This window comes from Phyllopteryx taeniolatus, chromosome 10 (assembly GCF_024500385.1).
Source record: "Phyllopteryx taeniolatus isolate TA_2022b chromosome 10, UOR_Ptae_1.2, whole genome shotgun sequence".
In the NCBI taxonomy this organism is placed as follows: Eukaryota; Metazoa; Chordata; class Actinopteri; order Syngnathiformes; family Syngnathidae; genus Phyllopteryx; species Phyllopteryx taeniolatus.
This window is the reverse complement of record NC_084511.1, coordinates 5,563,445-5,578,753: the sequence shown is the minus strand read 5'-3', so window position 1 is coordinate 5,578,753 and position 15,309 is coordinate 5,563,445. Positions and strand designations below refer to the sequence as shown.

At 43.4% G+C, this 15,309-nt stretch overlaps 1 protein-coding gene and 1 long non-coding RNA gene across 2 annotated transcripts; one reads left to right on the top strand and one right to left on the bottom strand.

Moving 5' to 3' along the window:
• The first annotated feature begins 2,299 nt into the window (after positions 1 to 2,299).
• mif (macrophage migration inhibitory factor) lies at positions 2,300 to 4,894 on the top strand. The gene is made up of 3 exons (XM_061788380.1): positions 2,300 to 2,522; positions 4,370 to 4,542; positions 4,647 to 4,894. Exons 1-3 carry the CDS (start codon positions 2,415 to 2,417, stop codon positions 4,711 to 4,713), a joined length of 348 nt encoding a protein of 115 aa, XP_061644364.1. The 5' UTR covers positions 2,300 to 2,414; the 3' UTR covers positions 4,714 to 4,894.
• A 5,670-nt stretch (positions 4,895 to 10,564) lies between these two features.
• LOC133484279 (uncharacterized) lies at positions 10,565 to 11,329 on the bottom strand. The gene is made up of 2 exons (XR_009790344.1): positions 11,125 to 11,329; positions 10,565 to 10,961 (listed from the first exon to the last, which is right to left on the bottom strand). It is a non-coding gene; the product is annotated as an uncharacterized LOC133484279 (long non-coding RNA).
• Between the last annotated feature and the right edge of the window lie 3,980 nt (positions 11,330 to 15,309).

Genomic DNA, 15,309 nt, shown 5'->3' with positions numbered 1-15,309 from the left:
AGGCGATTCACAAGTGCTTTAACAGTGCAATGACAACGTGTGCATGTCAGCCATAATTGAAAAACAATAATAATGAAGTCTCGAAAATATATGGGCCAGGTTAATGTGTCTTATTTTTATCTCTTGGCTCTCTCCACTTTCTAATCATTACTCTCTTAAATAAAATGTCAAGTTAAACAGGTCTTATATTATGCATGTATTTGACTCAAATGTTTCATATTTCATATGAATATTGTGTTCCATATAATTCATAGATTGCATCACAAATAGTTTTATTCTGTGAAATCCTTTAAAGCCCCATTTCCATTAAATGTCGCTCCCTTGTTATTCGCTCGACTCATCCGTCCTGATTCCGACAGTTTAACAGTCTATTGTAATTAATATCCACTCAACTATAAGCGAATGAGCTCACCTCCTGTTTCATGGTGTGAATTCATACACAAAGTTCACTCTCTAACCTCCATCTTTATGTAAACAGCCAAAAGCTTCACAAGGCGGGAGACATAGTCTCTGCAGCGTGTCTTGGGTCGTCCCCGGGGGCTCCTCCCAGTGGGACGTGCCCAGAACACCTCAACAGGGAGGCATCCTAAACAGATGCCCGAGCCACCTCATCTGCCACCTCTCAGTGTGGAGGAGCAACAGCTCTATTCTGAGCCCCTCCTGAATGACCGAACTTCTCACCCTATCTCTAAGGGAGAGCCCGGACACCCTGCGGAGGAAACTCATTTCGGCCGCTTGCATCCGTATCTTGTTCTTTCGGTCACGACCCACAGCTCGTGACCATAGGTGAGGGTAGGAGCGTAGATCGACAAGTAAATTGAGAGCTTTGCCTTTCAGCTGAGCTCCTTCTTCACCACAACGGACTGATATAAAGTCCGCATCACTGTAGACGCTGCACCGATCCGCCTGTCGATCTCCCGTTCCATTCTTCCCTCATTTGTGAACAAGACCCCAACATACTTGAACTCCTCCACTTGGGGCAGGATCTCATCCCCGACCCAGAGAGGGCACTCCACCCTTTTCCGACTGAGGACCATGGTCTCAGATTTGGAGGTGCTGATTTTCATCCCAACCGCTTCACACTCGGTTGCGAACCACTCCATTGAGAGTTGGAGATCACAGCTTGATGAAGCAAACAGAACCAAATCGTCTGGAAAAAGCAGAGATGCAATACAGAGGCCACCAAACCGGACCCCCTCTACACCTCGACTGCGCCTCAAAATTCTGTCCATAAAAGTTTTGAACAGAATCGGTGACAAAGGGCAGCCTTGGCGGAGTCCAACCCTCACTGGAAACAAATCTGACTTACTGCCGGCAATGCGAACCAAACTCCAACACCAGTCGTACAAGGACCGAGCAGCCTGTATCAGGGGGTTCGGTACACCGTACTCCCGAAGCAACCCCCACAGGTCAAACGCCTTCTCCAAGTCCACAAAACATATGCAGACTGGTTGGGTGAACTCCCATGCACCCTCGAGGACCCTGCCAAGGGTGCAGAGCTGGTCAACTGTTCCACGGCCAGGACGAAAACCACACTGCTCCTCCTGAATCCGAGATTTGACTTCTCGACGGACCCTCCTGTCCAGCACCCCTCAATAGACCTTACCAGGAAGACTGAGGAGTGTGATCCCCTTTGTAGTTGGAACACACCCTCCGGTCCACACTATGAATTGAGTGAAAACCATAGATTTAAGTGAATAATGATAGGTGCGGTTATTATTTATTTAAACTAATTTCCTGGCCACTTTATATTGAATTTATTGGTACTTTTCTGTTGGGAAAAAACCACAACCGCACAAAATGCACAAAAATGGTGGTACGTGTTGTATCTGTGTGAGTGCATGTGAAAAGTATTGCTCCTATTTTGTCCCAGTCAGAGAAGCATAAAAAAAAGTTGACTGCACATTACTAGCTAACATTAGCTAGCCCAAACCGCAAATGACGGACCAGAAATGATGCATTTTACCTAGCGACGGGTGGAGCGCGGCCCTTGTCTCCCGTTTGTCAAAAGCTAACGAAACATATTATTTTCCAATGATCTCTTCAGAGAATCATTAGATAATTTGTGGCTTTTAAAAACACACGTGTAAATCGCGGATACATTTGCTCTTCCCATAGGCAGGGGGCTTCATATAGTTATTAAAGTGACGGCTCTGTTGTTGTAATGCATTATTCAAGCCTAGGGGGCCACAGAAGCTACGCACTACAGCATTAGTTTACAAGCAGATCTTCCACATTAAATATGGCGGACGTGCTGACGTGCCGTATCAACGGATCAACCCCTCAATGAGGTCACTATATGTGTCTACGGCTCCGTCTCTCCCAGCTGCCCCGGCCGGAACCTCTCCTGCTGTCATTCGGAGTCCTGTTTCGTCTTTTGAAAGAACAAAAGACTCTCAGTTTACGTGGAAAGCATGCCGATGTTCGTTGTTTCCACCAACGTGGCCAAAGGCAACGTGCCGGCGGCTCTGCTGTCAGAAGCTACCGAGGAGCTGGCTAAAGCTATGGGCAAGCCTGCACAGGTATGACAGCGGCGCGACGCGGTTGTTTCACATGACACGCTTGTAAAACGCGTGTCCATCATTTGGCTTTTTTGGACTCGTTTCACATCAGTTTCTATTGCTTGAATACAGGACTCTATAAGGATCCAGTGTCCGTGTTTCTGTATCCTTTTTGACTGACAGTTATGTGATTGAGAACGCAACTGAATTTTGCCTTGTAGATTATCAAGCCGGTTGGCTCTCAACTGTCGTTGAACTAAACGGCAATAATAAAAACGGAGTTTCTGCTCTGTGTTTTGTTGATTTCAACTTTTTGAGGTTACAGTATCAGTCACTCCAGTCAATAGTTTCTGGGTCATTCTGTGTTTAGAGGACATTTGGGTGACACACTCCAATATTGCTGAAAATTATGAAAAAAAAAAAAAAAAGACTTACTTTATTCAACCCACGGTCCAAGCTCCAAGCAATTTGCTTAATGTAATTTCTGCTGAGTCACGGAGCTCAATTTTTGCACATCCTGAGATGGCTAAAAGGGTTGTGAGAATGTTGAGCGCCACAACTTCAGAGCATAATTTGTACTATTTAAAATATGTCTTGGACAAACTATTTCAGCCATTATAAGGAAGACAAAGCAACAAACTCATTACAAAAAAGAAAAGAAAAAAAAAGTGAATTTAAAACTTGTTTTACAATAATATTCGCTGTGCAAGTTGGTTATCAAGAGGAAGAGACAAAAAAAAAAAAGCACTTTTGGGGGCTCAAGAGCTGTTTGGTATTTTAGATAATTTTAGGAATCACTTTTACGGTACTAGAGCTACAGTTACATTTTGTCTCAAGACAATCAATTTACAATCAATTTAGTTTCTGTTTTTTGTGGATGGATTAATCAAAATTTCATGAGGAGACAGAAAATGTGCTCCAGTTCTTGTATGACCAATCTGTTGTTTTGTACAGTAAACTATGCTAGTGACTACATTCTCACTATTGTAACTTCAAGAATTGGATTTTATAGTGATTCGTGCATGTTTTACCCTCACCCTTTTGGTACAAATAGATTACCTCATGTGTGGTCTTACAAAACCCAATTTTAATGAATTTGAACATGTTGTTTAAAATGTAAATAAAAACAGTATACAATGATTTGTAAATCCTTTTCAACCTATATGCATTTGAATAGACTACAAAGACAAAATATTAAAGGTTCAAACTGATAAGCTTTGTTTAGGTTTTTTTGTTTTTGTTTGTTTTTTTTGCAAATATTCACTCATTTTGAATTTGATGCCTGCAACACGTTCCAAAAAAGCCGAGACGGGCATGTTTACCACTGTGTTACATCAACATTCATTTTAACAACACTCAATGAGCGTTTGGGAACTGACGACACTAATTGCTGAAGCTTTGCAGGTGGAATTCTTTCCCATTCTTGCTTGATATACAACTCGCCCTATCCTTGCTTGTGAGCATCTGAGCCTTTTGGTGATGCTCCTTTTATACCCAATTGTGACGCTCCCCTGTTTCCAATGAACCTGTTCACCTGTGGAGTTTTCCAAACCGGTGTTTTCTGAGGAAGCATTCTTCAACTTTCCCAGTCTTTTGTTTCCCCTGTCCCAGCTTTTTGCGAATGTGTTGCAGGCATCAAACTCAAAATGGGAGAATATTTTGGGTTGGGGAAAAAACATTCATCAGTTTGAACATTAAATATCTTTTCTTTATAGTGTATTCAATTGAATATGGGTTGAAAAGGTTTTGCAAATCATTGTTTTCTGTTTCATGTTCCAACTTCATTAGAATTGGGGTTTTTACTTTTGTAATCCACCCTATATGATGTTTCCCCCCCCCCCCCCCCCCCCTCTTTTTGCATGCATCAGTACATTGCTGTGCAAATCAACCCAGAGCAAGTGATGATGTTTGGAGGGAAGGAAGACCCATGTGCACTCTGCTCCCTTCACAGTATTGGAAAGATCAGCCCTGCTCAAAACAAGCAGTACTCTAAACTACTGTGTGCACTGCTCAACAAACACCTGGGCGTATCTCCTAACAGGTATGCTAACCGTTTATAATGATGAGTTAAGATGGTGACTAAAATGCACACACTGTTCTCTCCTTGCTGTTTTTATGCACAGTCTCTCCTTTTGTCTATTGCAGGATTTACATAAATTTTGTGGACATGGATGCTTGCAATGTGGCCTGGAACAACTCCACTTTTGGCTGAGCTGGAGAAAAAAGAAAACATCATTCCATCTGTTGTGAAATGTTATAGTTATAAATGAGCAAAAGCAAAACACACCTGATTATAGCTTGTCAATTTACCTATATTGCACTTACTAGTTCAATCAATCTAGCTTTCAGTGGTCTTTCCCCTCCACAATAAAGCACATCTGGTAACACACGAATTCTAGTTTTCTCATTGTCTCGTCATACCGAATTGTGTCTTGCATTTCCATAGACAAGACATCAAATATACATAAACCTCACCTTGACGCGAATTACTGTATACGTAAACTTCGCAGCCATATTGAATGTGTCAGAGGGTCGTGATGGGTGAAGATGCCTCATGCATTTCTGCTTGGAGATGGGCCATCATATAATATCATTTTGTGCCTAGTAAAGTAAAATTATGGATTTGTTTCTAAATACATTACACATGCTTGAAGATTATTGCTGAAAACCTGCAGTCTGCAAACTCTGTAATACTGAATTGTGGAGATGGCGCAGCAAACTATCAAACTTTAAAAAAAAAAAAAAATTTCCCCAGTTTTCCAGAATTTGTTTTGGGGGATGAACTAAAACAGTGCCCAGAGACGCACTTGGGCATCCAGCATGAGTCGCCCATCCCACACTATAAGCCGCTGGGACAAATGCTTGAGTTTTTACGATTTTGAAGCCTCATTTTGATATTTACAATTTTTTTTGTTTTGTTTTATTTTTGGGAGGGATAGCTATCTTCTTGCATGCCTGCACGTGGGTGACCTGCTTCTACTGTATGTGTGGTGTGCAACACAGCTGTTTAGGAGAGTGTGAGTTGAATTTACCCTTGAGGGATGAAAATGAATCATAATTAAATTACATTAGAATGAACTTGCCAAACAGATAAAGATATCGCTCCACCTTCCATCTTCAACCTCGCAGCTTTCGGAACATCAGGCAGTCCTGTGTTGAAGCAAACAGAAGACAGTACAGTGTAGAAGCCATGCAGATTTTTTTTGTTAACACAACCGTACCTAAAGAGGACCTGCCAGCGGCTCTGCTGTCAGACGCTATGTCAAGTATGTCAAGATTTATTATATGAATTAATTACCTGATGATGATGAGCATGATATTAATTTGATGACCCTCCAAACCTTTTTTGTATTTTTTTTTTTTTTTAGCATGAATCAGCGCACCCTGCTCCATGTGTATGTGTTCACTGTGATGGGTTAAATGCAGAGAACAAATTTCGTGTGCGTCATGCATGTTCATGACAATAAAAGGTGATTCTTCTTCTTGTTCTTCTTAACAAACACCTGGGCATATCTTCTGACAGGTGACACGCATGCATCTGTATGTTAATTTATTTTGAGGAGTTTAACCTAACACACCTGTTTTCGAAATTTGGGATTAAGCCAAAGTACCTGGAGAAAATGAAAACTCCACACGAGAAGGCTGGACCACAACCTCAAAACTGTGAGGTGGATGTGCTAACCACTCACCACCACCTTTTTCAAACTCAGTTTGAATTAGTTCTTACAGCAGGTATGCCAGTTTTGATTAATGTTTGTTTATTAAAATGCTTGGTTTTCATTTAGTTTTTATTGGTATTTTTTTTTGTCAGGGTGGATGACTGGTTAACACATCCGCCTCACAGTTCTACTCAAAAATATTGTAAAATCCCACTGTAAACTATCTGCCTTAACATCCTTTGACAGAAAACTGTGACATAGATTGATTTTATCATTTTTAATAAATTAAAGTCGAAAGTGGCCCTTGCATCCTTAGATTTTTTTTTTCTGTATGCGGCCCTCAGAGGAAAGTTTGGACACCCTGATTTAGGGAAAAAAATGTATGCAATATAGACGCAACATAATGAGTGAAGGCGGCACACTGACCGATTGGTTAGCACATCTGCCTCAGAGTTCTGAGGACCTAGGTTCAAATCCGGCCTCGCCCGTGTGGAGTTTGCATGTTTTCCCCGTGCCTCCGTGGGTTTTCTCCATGTACTCCGTTTTCCTCCCAAATCCCAAAAACATGCATGGTAGGTTGATTGAATACTCTAAATTGTCCGTAGGTATGAATGTGAGTGCGAATGGTTGTTTGTTTGTATGTGCCCTGCGATTGGCTGGCACCCAATTTAGGGTGTACCCCGCCTCCTGCCCGATGATAGCTGGGATAGGCTCCAGCACTCCCGCGACCCTTGTGAGGAGAAACGGCTCAGAAAATGGATAGATGGATAATTAGCTGTCATATACTGCCCTGCAGTTCCATTATTAGAGCTGGGAGGGTGCTTCGCATTCTCTCTCTCCCCCCTCCCCTTTGTTTTCAGCACCTGTCTTCAATCAGCCTCATCAACACCGGTGTATATAAGCCTGCCTGTTCCTGGAAATCCTTGCAGCCTCTCCTAGCGGTACCACGGCCCACCTTATGTCAAGTAAGCGCTACTGTTCCTCGCTTCCCTTGTTAACTCTTGTTTCTCCTCGTTCCCAGTGCTCCCCTGTGTTCCTGACCCGTGTCATTCCTGCCACCGGTCCACGTCGCCGCCTGCCAACACATTCAGGACCACCTCCATAACCTTTCCTCAATAAACTGTTCATCGTTTTACATCTGCCTCTGCCTGCTCTTGGGTCCAGCTACTCCCCACACGTGACATTTTCACTTTTATTTCTGTTAATGGAACTATTTTTCTATTGAAGTTTAAATTTTTTACATTTTTGTTAAAGACCTTGAAAAAGGAATTCAGTGATTTGTTTTGAAATATATTATACATGTTTGACAGTAATTGTTGCAAGAGTGAAAAGACAGAACTATGCAGTGTTGAATTGTAGTGCTACATCTTAGCTACAGTTTTCACTGTTTTCCTAATTATTATTATTTTATTTTGTCCCTGGCTAAAACGGCGCCACGCGATGCACTATGGAGTACGGCATGAGTTGCCCTCCCCTGATCCCCACGATATAAAAACCTGAGTTCCTTGTTTGAGTTCCTTTGTTTGCATTAGCGGTTATCGGAGCATTTGCGACTCATGCATCTAACCTTCGGACAGTCTGCTGACATGGCAGTTTTAGAGCGCCTCATTGTCAGCCTTCAGTGCAGCTCAAGAGATGCAGTGCTGTCTGTGGGCCCCTATCACTCACATCTCTCCTTGCATGCCTGTATGTGTGTGATCTATTTCTTTGTGTGGTGTACAACAGCAAAGTGTGAGTTGATTTTTCCCTTTGAGGGATTATATTAAGTATATTAGATGAAAAACTTTAAGCAGCCAACTGTCTAATCAACTACAGTATGTTCCTTTGAAGGCAACGACTTTCCTTGTATCAATTTACATTCTCCCTGAAGCAATTCAAACAGAAAGCCGGGGAAACAATTTCTGGGTCTTGAAAAAGTCGACCAACGAAGCAGTTTGTGGTGGCAAAATATGACAAATCTGAACAAACAAACTCCAGGGCAAACGGAAAAAAGTTGCCTGTGTTGACTGTCTCTATTACATAAAGACACATGGGACAAAATGTTGGTATCCCTCTGTTAATGAAAGAAAAAGCCACAGTGGTCACAAAAATACCAATTTTTTTTTTAAATTGACCTATTTGTAATCAGACATTGTTTTTAAATTGGGGTTAAAAGATTATTTAAAAAATGTAAACAAAAAAAAATATATATATATAATAATAAATCTTCTTCTTTTCCTTTCGGCTTGTCCCGTTAGGGGTCGCCACAGCGCGTCATCCTTTTCCATGAGAGCCTATCTCCTGCATCCTCCTCTCGAACACCAACTGCCATCATGTCTTCCCTCACGACATCCATCAACCTTCTCTTTGGTCTTCCTCTAGCTCTCTTGCCTGGCAGCTCCATCCTCATCATCCTTCTACCAATATACTCACTCTCTCTCCTCTGGACGTGTCCAAACCATTGAAGTCTGCTCTCTCTAACTTTGTCTCCAAAACATCGAACCTTGGCTGTCCCTCTGATGAGCTCATTTCTAATTTTATCCAACCTGGTCACTCCGAGAGCGAACCTCAACATCTTCATTTCCGCCACCTCCAGCTCTGCTTCCTGTTTTCTCTTCAGTGCCACTGTCTCTAATCCGTACATCATGGCTGGCCTCACCACTGTTTTATAAACTTTGCCCTTCATCCTAGCAGAGACTCTTCTGTCACATAACACACCTGACACCTTCCTCCACCCGTTCCAACCTGCTTGGACCCGTTTCTTCACTTCCTGACCACACTCCCCATTGCTCTGGACGGTTGACCCCAAGTATTTAAAGTCCTCTACCCTTGCCATCTCTTCTCCCTGTAGCCTCATTCTTCCCCCACCACCCCTCTCATTCATGCACATATATTCTGTTTTACTTCGGCTAATCTTCATTCCTCTTCTTTCCAGTGCATGCCTCCATCTTTCTAACTGTTCCTCCAGCTGCTCCCTGCTTTCACTGCAGATCACAATGTCATCTGCAAACATCATGGTCCACGGGGATTCCAGTCTAACCTCATCTGTCAGCCTATCCATCACCACTGCAAAAAGGAAGGGGCTCAGGGCTGATCCCTGATGCAGTCCCACGTCCACCTTAAATTCTTCTGTCACACCGACAGCACACCTCACCGCTGTTCTGCTGCCCTCGTACATGTCCTGTATTATTCTAACATACTTCTCTGCCACTCCAGACTTCCGCATGCAGTACCACAGTTCCTCTCTGGGTACTCTGTCATAGGCTTTCTCTAGATCTACAAAGACACAATGTAGCTCCTTCTGACCTTCTCTGTACTTTTCCATCAACATCCTCAAGGCAAATAATGCATCTGTGGTACTCTTTCTAGGCATGAAACCATACTGTTGCTCGCAAATACTCACTTCTGTCCTGAGTCTAGCTTCCACTACTCTTTCCCATAACTTCATTGTGTGGCTCATCAACTTTATTCCTCTATAGTTGCCACAGCTCTGCACATCACCTTTGTTCTTAAAAATGGGCACCAGTACACTTTTCCTCCATTCCTCAGGCATCTTCTCACGCACTAGAATTCTATTGAACAAGCTGGTCAAAAACTCCACAGCCACCTCTCCTAGATGCTTCCATACCTCCACAGGAATGTCATCAGGACCAACTGCCTTTCCATTTTTCATTCTCTTTAATGCCTTTCTAACTTCCCCCTTACTAATCATTGCCACTTCCTGGTCCACCACACTTGCCTCTTCTACTCTCCCTTCTCTATCATTTTCCTCATTCATCAACTCCTCGAAGTATTCTTTCCATCTACCTAGCACACTGCTGGCACCAGTCAACATATAATAATAAATAAATAAATATAATAGTACATTGGAAGACTGGTGGCACGGAGTAAACTGGTTAGCACATCTGCCTCACAGTTTTGAGGACCGGGGTTCAAGTCTTGCCCCGCCTGTGTGGTGTTTGCATGTTCGCCCCCTGCCTGCGTGGGTTTTCTCCGGGTACTCCTCCCACATCCCAAAAACGTGTGGTAGGTTGATTGAAGACTCTAAATTGCCCGTAGGTGTGAATGTGAGTGCGAATGGTTGTTTGTTTATATGTGCCCTGCGATTGGCTGGCGACCATTCAGATTGTACCCTGCCTCTCACCCAGAGTCAGCTGGGATAGGCTTCACCACCCCCGCGACCCGAGTGAGGATATGCGGTATGGAAAATGGATGGATGGATAATGCCATAATATTTTCCAGCTTAATAAATAAAAATAAAATACATATAGGAATATTTTTGTATCTCTCCAGTTGATTGGCATTCGTTCTCTTGGGACACCAATGGACAAAACAAAACCAAAAAAACCAAGAAAAAGGCAGGCTTAAATGAAAAGACGAGCATTTATTTGTACGATTGAAATAAAGTTATACACAACAAAATAGAAAAAAAAAATTGTTTAAAACCTTTATTTGTCGACTGAAATATTTACTACAATAATAATTACATAGCTGGCATGTTGACCGACTGCTTAGCACATCTGCCTCACAGTTCTGGGGACCTGGGTTCAAATCCCGTTCTCGCCTGTGCGGAGTTTGCATGTTCTCCCCATGCCTGGGTGGGTTTTCTCCGGGTGCTCCGGTTTCCTCCCACATCCCAAAAACATGCGTGGTCAGTTGATTGAAGACTCGAAATTGCCCATAGCTGTAAATTAGAGTGCGAATGGTTGTTTGTTTGTATGTGCCCTGCGATTGGCTGGCGACCGGTTCAGGGCGTACCCCGCCTCCCGGCCAAAGATAGCTGGGATAGGCTCCAGCAGCCCGTGACCCTGGTGAGGATAAGCTGTAAAAGAAAGAAGAAATAATTACATAATTTACTGCCAGCGAGCCAGACTTCAACAAGCCAGCTTTCTAAAAAACTTCATGGTTCATACAAAGCATTGCTTGTGTTTTAATAATATAATGGCAACAATAATCTTATAATGTCTTTCGTTCCATCCATTTACTTCCACTTATCCGAGGTCGGGTCATCGGGGCAGCAGCTTAAACAGGGAAGCCCAGACTGGTCAGCATTCATAGACTTAAAGCCTGTAAGTACAATTTTACATTTGTTATATTAAAGTATATTAATTGCGGAAATGCTGGTGTACTTTCTTTTTTTTTAGAAAGACATTGGATCTAAAACTAGATTTCATTTGTACAACATATAATTTGTATCATTGTTATACCCCAAATTGATTATCTGTTACCTTGCTTATGACTTGATTTCAACTCAACTTTCATTTTATCTTTCTTTCTTTGCGTGGCTTTCTTAGGTTGGGACCAACATGGTTGAATACCTCCAGCAGGCTGAGGCAAGGCCCGACCCCTCAGTTTTGGCATGGGTTTGGAGAAAATGGCCAATGTGGCTCAAAGGCATTTGTAGTGTTTGCGGGTCAGGCATTCCCTGTAACCACACTGCTTGGGGCAGTTTCGATGTGTGCTTTAAGGCATTTTATGTTTTTCGACATCAACTACACCAAGCAGTGTGCGTATGCATGGGAGTTTCTCCACAATGTTGTAAACATGATGTAATGACCCGAGTCAAAGCAGGTACAATTTTTAAAGACTGCAATACAAAATATTGTGCTATAATAGTGTGTTTTTATGTTCAATCTATTTGATGTTGGCCCTCTCCAGCAATGCACTCTAGCGTAAAAAAATGGGGGGAAAAAAAACCTCATAGCAAATGTTGTATTACTCAGTTTTATGAAAATAAATAAATAAATAAATAATCCCCCCACTATAGAATTTTTTTTATTGTATAATTTTATACAAAGAATGGGGTGGGGGCCAGGGGACACTATAGCAGATGTATTGTCAATGTGTTGAACATTAGGCCAGTATTTGGCAGTTGCAAATAAATACATTTATCATAGGTTCACAGGTATTTTTATTATTATTATTTTTTTTTTGTTTGTTTTACTTATGAAGGTAATATAGAATACTTTATAATATTGTATATGTTATTCTATATTTAATATAATATAATATAGAGTTTCATGGTGTAACTGGTTTGGAAGGTAGACAAGGATGTTTATTGCAGTAAAGCATATAATGTATATCAGATAAGGGTGTGGGAGAGTGTTGCAAGAAGGCTCCCAGCAGGGTGCATGTGGAGGCCACAAAGAACAGATGTCGAGGAAGACAATGGCTGCGGGGGGCCACTGTAAACATGAGATGCAAGACTGTGGGACGGTGTCTGGAGACGGCATCTGGAGCCAGCGGCAAATGGTCATCATTCTGCAGAGCAACGATGACGTCAGATGGGACCATGGACCAATCATACGACAACGATTCCATACTTCCTCTTTGAAACATTGTATTAGTGGGGGGCAAGAACAGAGAGCTTTGTTCAGTCTGCGCTGTCTTTGCTGAGGCAAGGAAAAGCGTAGCTGCTGACCCAGAGCTCTGTAAAATGTATAGACTCCTCTGTCAGGAATAAATTGGTTGACTTGTATCGCGGTCGGCACGGTGAATGACTGGTTAGAGCGTCAGCCTCACAGTTCTGAGGACCTGGGTTCAATCCCTGGCCCCGCCTGTGTGGAGTTTGCATGTTCTCCCCGTGCCTGCGTGGGTTTTCTCCGGGCACTCCGGTTTCCTCCCACATGCCAAAAACATGCATAAATTGGAGACTCTAAATTGCCCATAGGTGTGACTGTGAGTGCGAATGGTTGTTTGTTTGTATGTGCCCTGCGATTGGCTGGCAACCAGTTCAGGGTGTACCCCGCCTCCTGCCCGATGATAGCTGGGATAGGCTCCAACACGCCTGCGACCCAAGTGAGGAGAAGCGGCTCAGAAAATGGATGGACTTGTATCGCGTTGTTATAATTGTAGTTCTTCCACGAAAACGAACACGCATGGAACCTCGAAAGTAATAGGTGATTATAAAATACATGGTTCCTTCACTTATAAATTTGAACTAAGTGATATCTGCAATAGAATGACTGTACGTTCAATTGGGGGAAACATCTGTCATTTGTGATGTTGCTTTGGATGTAGCAACCGTCAGAAAACGTTTAAGATTTATTCGAAATTTGTCATTAAAATTGACTGGGTCGAACTAGGTTTATGCATGCATGCTTTAAAACTGTAGTTGAAGGATCATTTCATTACTTCTCTACCTAGATCTCTGCTTAATATTCTTGTTCATTTATTTATTTAAAAACATTTTTTGCAGCAATCCTAGATTGCAGTCACTTTAACTCAACTTTTGGTAGTATATTTTAAAGGATAATTTCACCACTTGTAACCTAGAACCTGAGTACTATAAAGCACAAGCAGTGGTGAAGAAAGTAATAAGACGAGCAAAGAGGGCAAGTTGGAAATGGTTTAGCAGTAACATTGGAAGAACTACACGAGTGGGAGAAGTGGGGGTATGATTAAAAAAAGATGGGGCGAGATAGAAGGGAATGGGATTAGCCATTGCTGTCATCGGAGGAGAGAAAGGCAGTAACAAATGAAGATAAAGCTGAGATATTAGCAAGAGCGTTTGCAAAGGTACATAGCCTAGATAATTTGACAGGAGAAGGGGAAAAGATAAGAGAAATTACATTGGGCAAATACCCAGGTGGGCTAGACAGGAGGGAAGAAACGCATGATATCATTGTTGATAAATTTACTTTGGCAGAGCTTGTGAGAGCAATTAAAAGATCACAGCCCACAGCTCTGGGGAATGATCAGGTCAGTTAATGTATGTTATAGCAACAGTTAGGCAAGTTGCTCTGCACTTGAAACAATATACTGTACGTTGCTATGACAAGATCAGTGTTAGAATATGATTGTGTGGCATATGGGGCAGCAGCAAAGACAAAGTTAAAGAGATTGGAGGGAGTTCCGGTACAGACACTAAGAATATCCAGTGGGGCATTTAGGAAAACACCAGTGTATGCCCTTTAGGTGGAGTTGGGAGAAATGCCCCTCGATATTAAAAGGGAAACACCCATCCATCCATCCATCCATCCATTTTCTACCTCTTATCCGAGGTCGGGTCACGGTGGCAGTAGCTTTAGCAGGGACGCCCAGACTTCCCTCTCCCCAGCCACTTCATCCAGCTCTTCCGGGAGGATCCCGAGGCATTCCCAGGCCAGCTGACGGATGTAGTCTCTCCAGCGTGTCCTGGGTCGTCTCCGGGGTCTCCTCCCGGTGGGACGTGCCCGGAACACCTCACCGGGGAGCCGACCGGGAGGCATCTGAATCAAATGCCGCAGCCACCTCATCTGGCTCCTCTCGATGTGAAGGAGCAGCGGCTCTACTCTGAGATCGTCCCGGATGACCGAGCTTCTCACCCTATCTCTAAGGGAGAGCCCGGACACACTAACGTAGATCGACCAGTAAATCGAGAGCTTCACCTTTCGGCTTAGCTCCTTCTTTACCACAACCGATCGATACAAAGTCCGCATCACTGCAGACGCTGCACCGATCCGCCTGTCAATCTCCCGTTCCATTCTTCCCTCACTCGTCAACAAGACCCCAAGATACTTGAACTCCTCCACTTGGGGCAGGATCTCATCGCCGACCTGGCGAGGGAACGCCACCCTTTTCCGACTGAGGACCATGGTCTCAGATTTGGAGGTGCTGATTCTCATCCCAGCCGCTTCACACTCGGCTGCGAACTGCTCCAGTGAGAGTTGGAGGTCACGGCTTGATGAAGCCAACAGAACCACATCATCAGCAAAAAGCAGAGATGCAATACTGAGGCAACCAAACCGGACCCCTTCTACACCTCGGCTGCACCTAGAAATTCTGTCCATAAAAGTTATGAACAGAATCAGTGACAAAAGTCCAACCCTCACCGGAAACGAGTCCGACTTACTGCCGGATATCCGGACCAAACTCTGACTCCAGTCGTACACGGACCGAACAGCCTGTATCAGGGGGTTCAGTACCCCATACTCCCGAAGCACCCCCCACAGGACCCCCCGAGGGACACGGTCAAACGCCTTCTCCATGTCAACAAAAAACATCTAGACTGGTTGGGCGAACTCCCATGCACCCTCGAGGACCCTGCCAAGGGTGTAGAGCTGGTCCACTGTTCCACGGCCAGGACGAAAACCACACTGCTCCTCCTGAATCTGAGATTCAACTTCCCGATGGACCCTCCTCTCCAGCACCCCTGAATAGACCTTACCAGGGAGGCTGAGGAGTGTGAT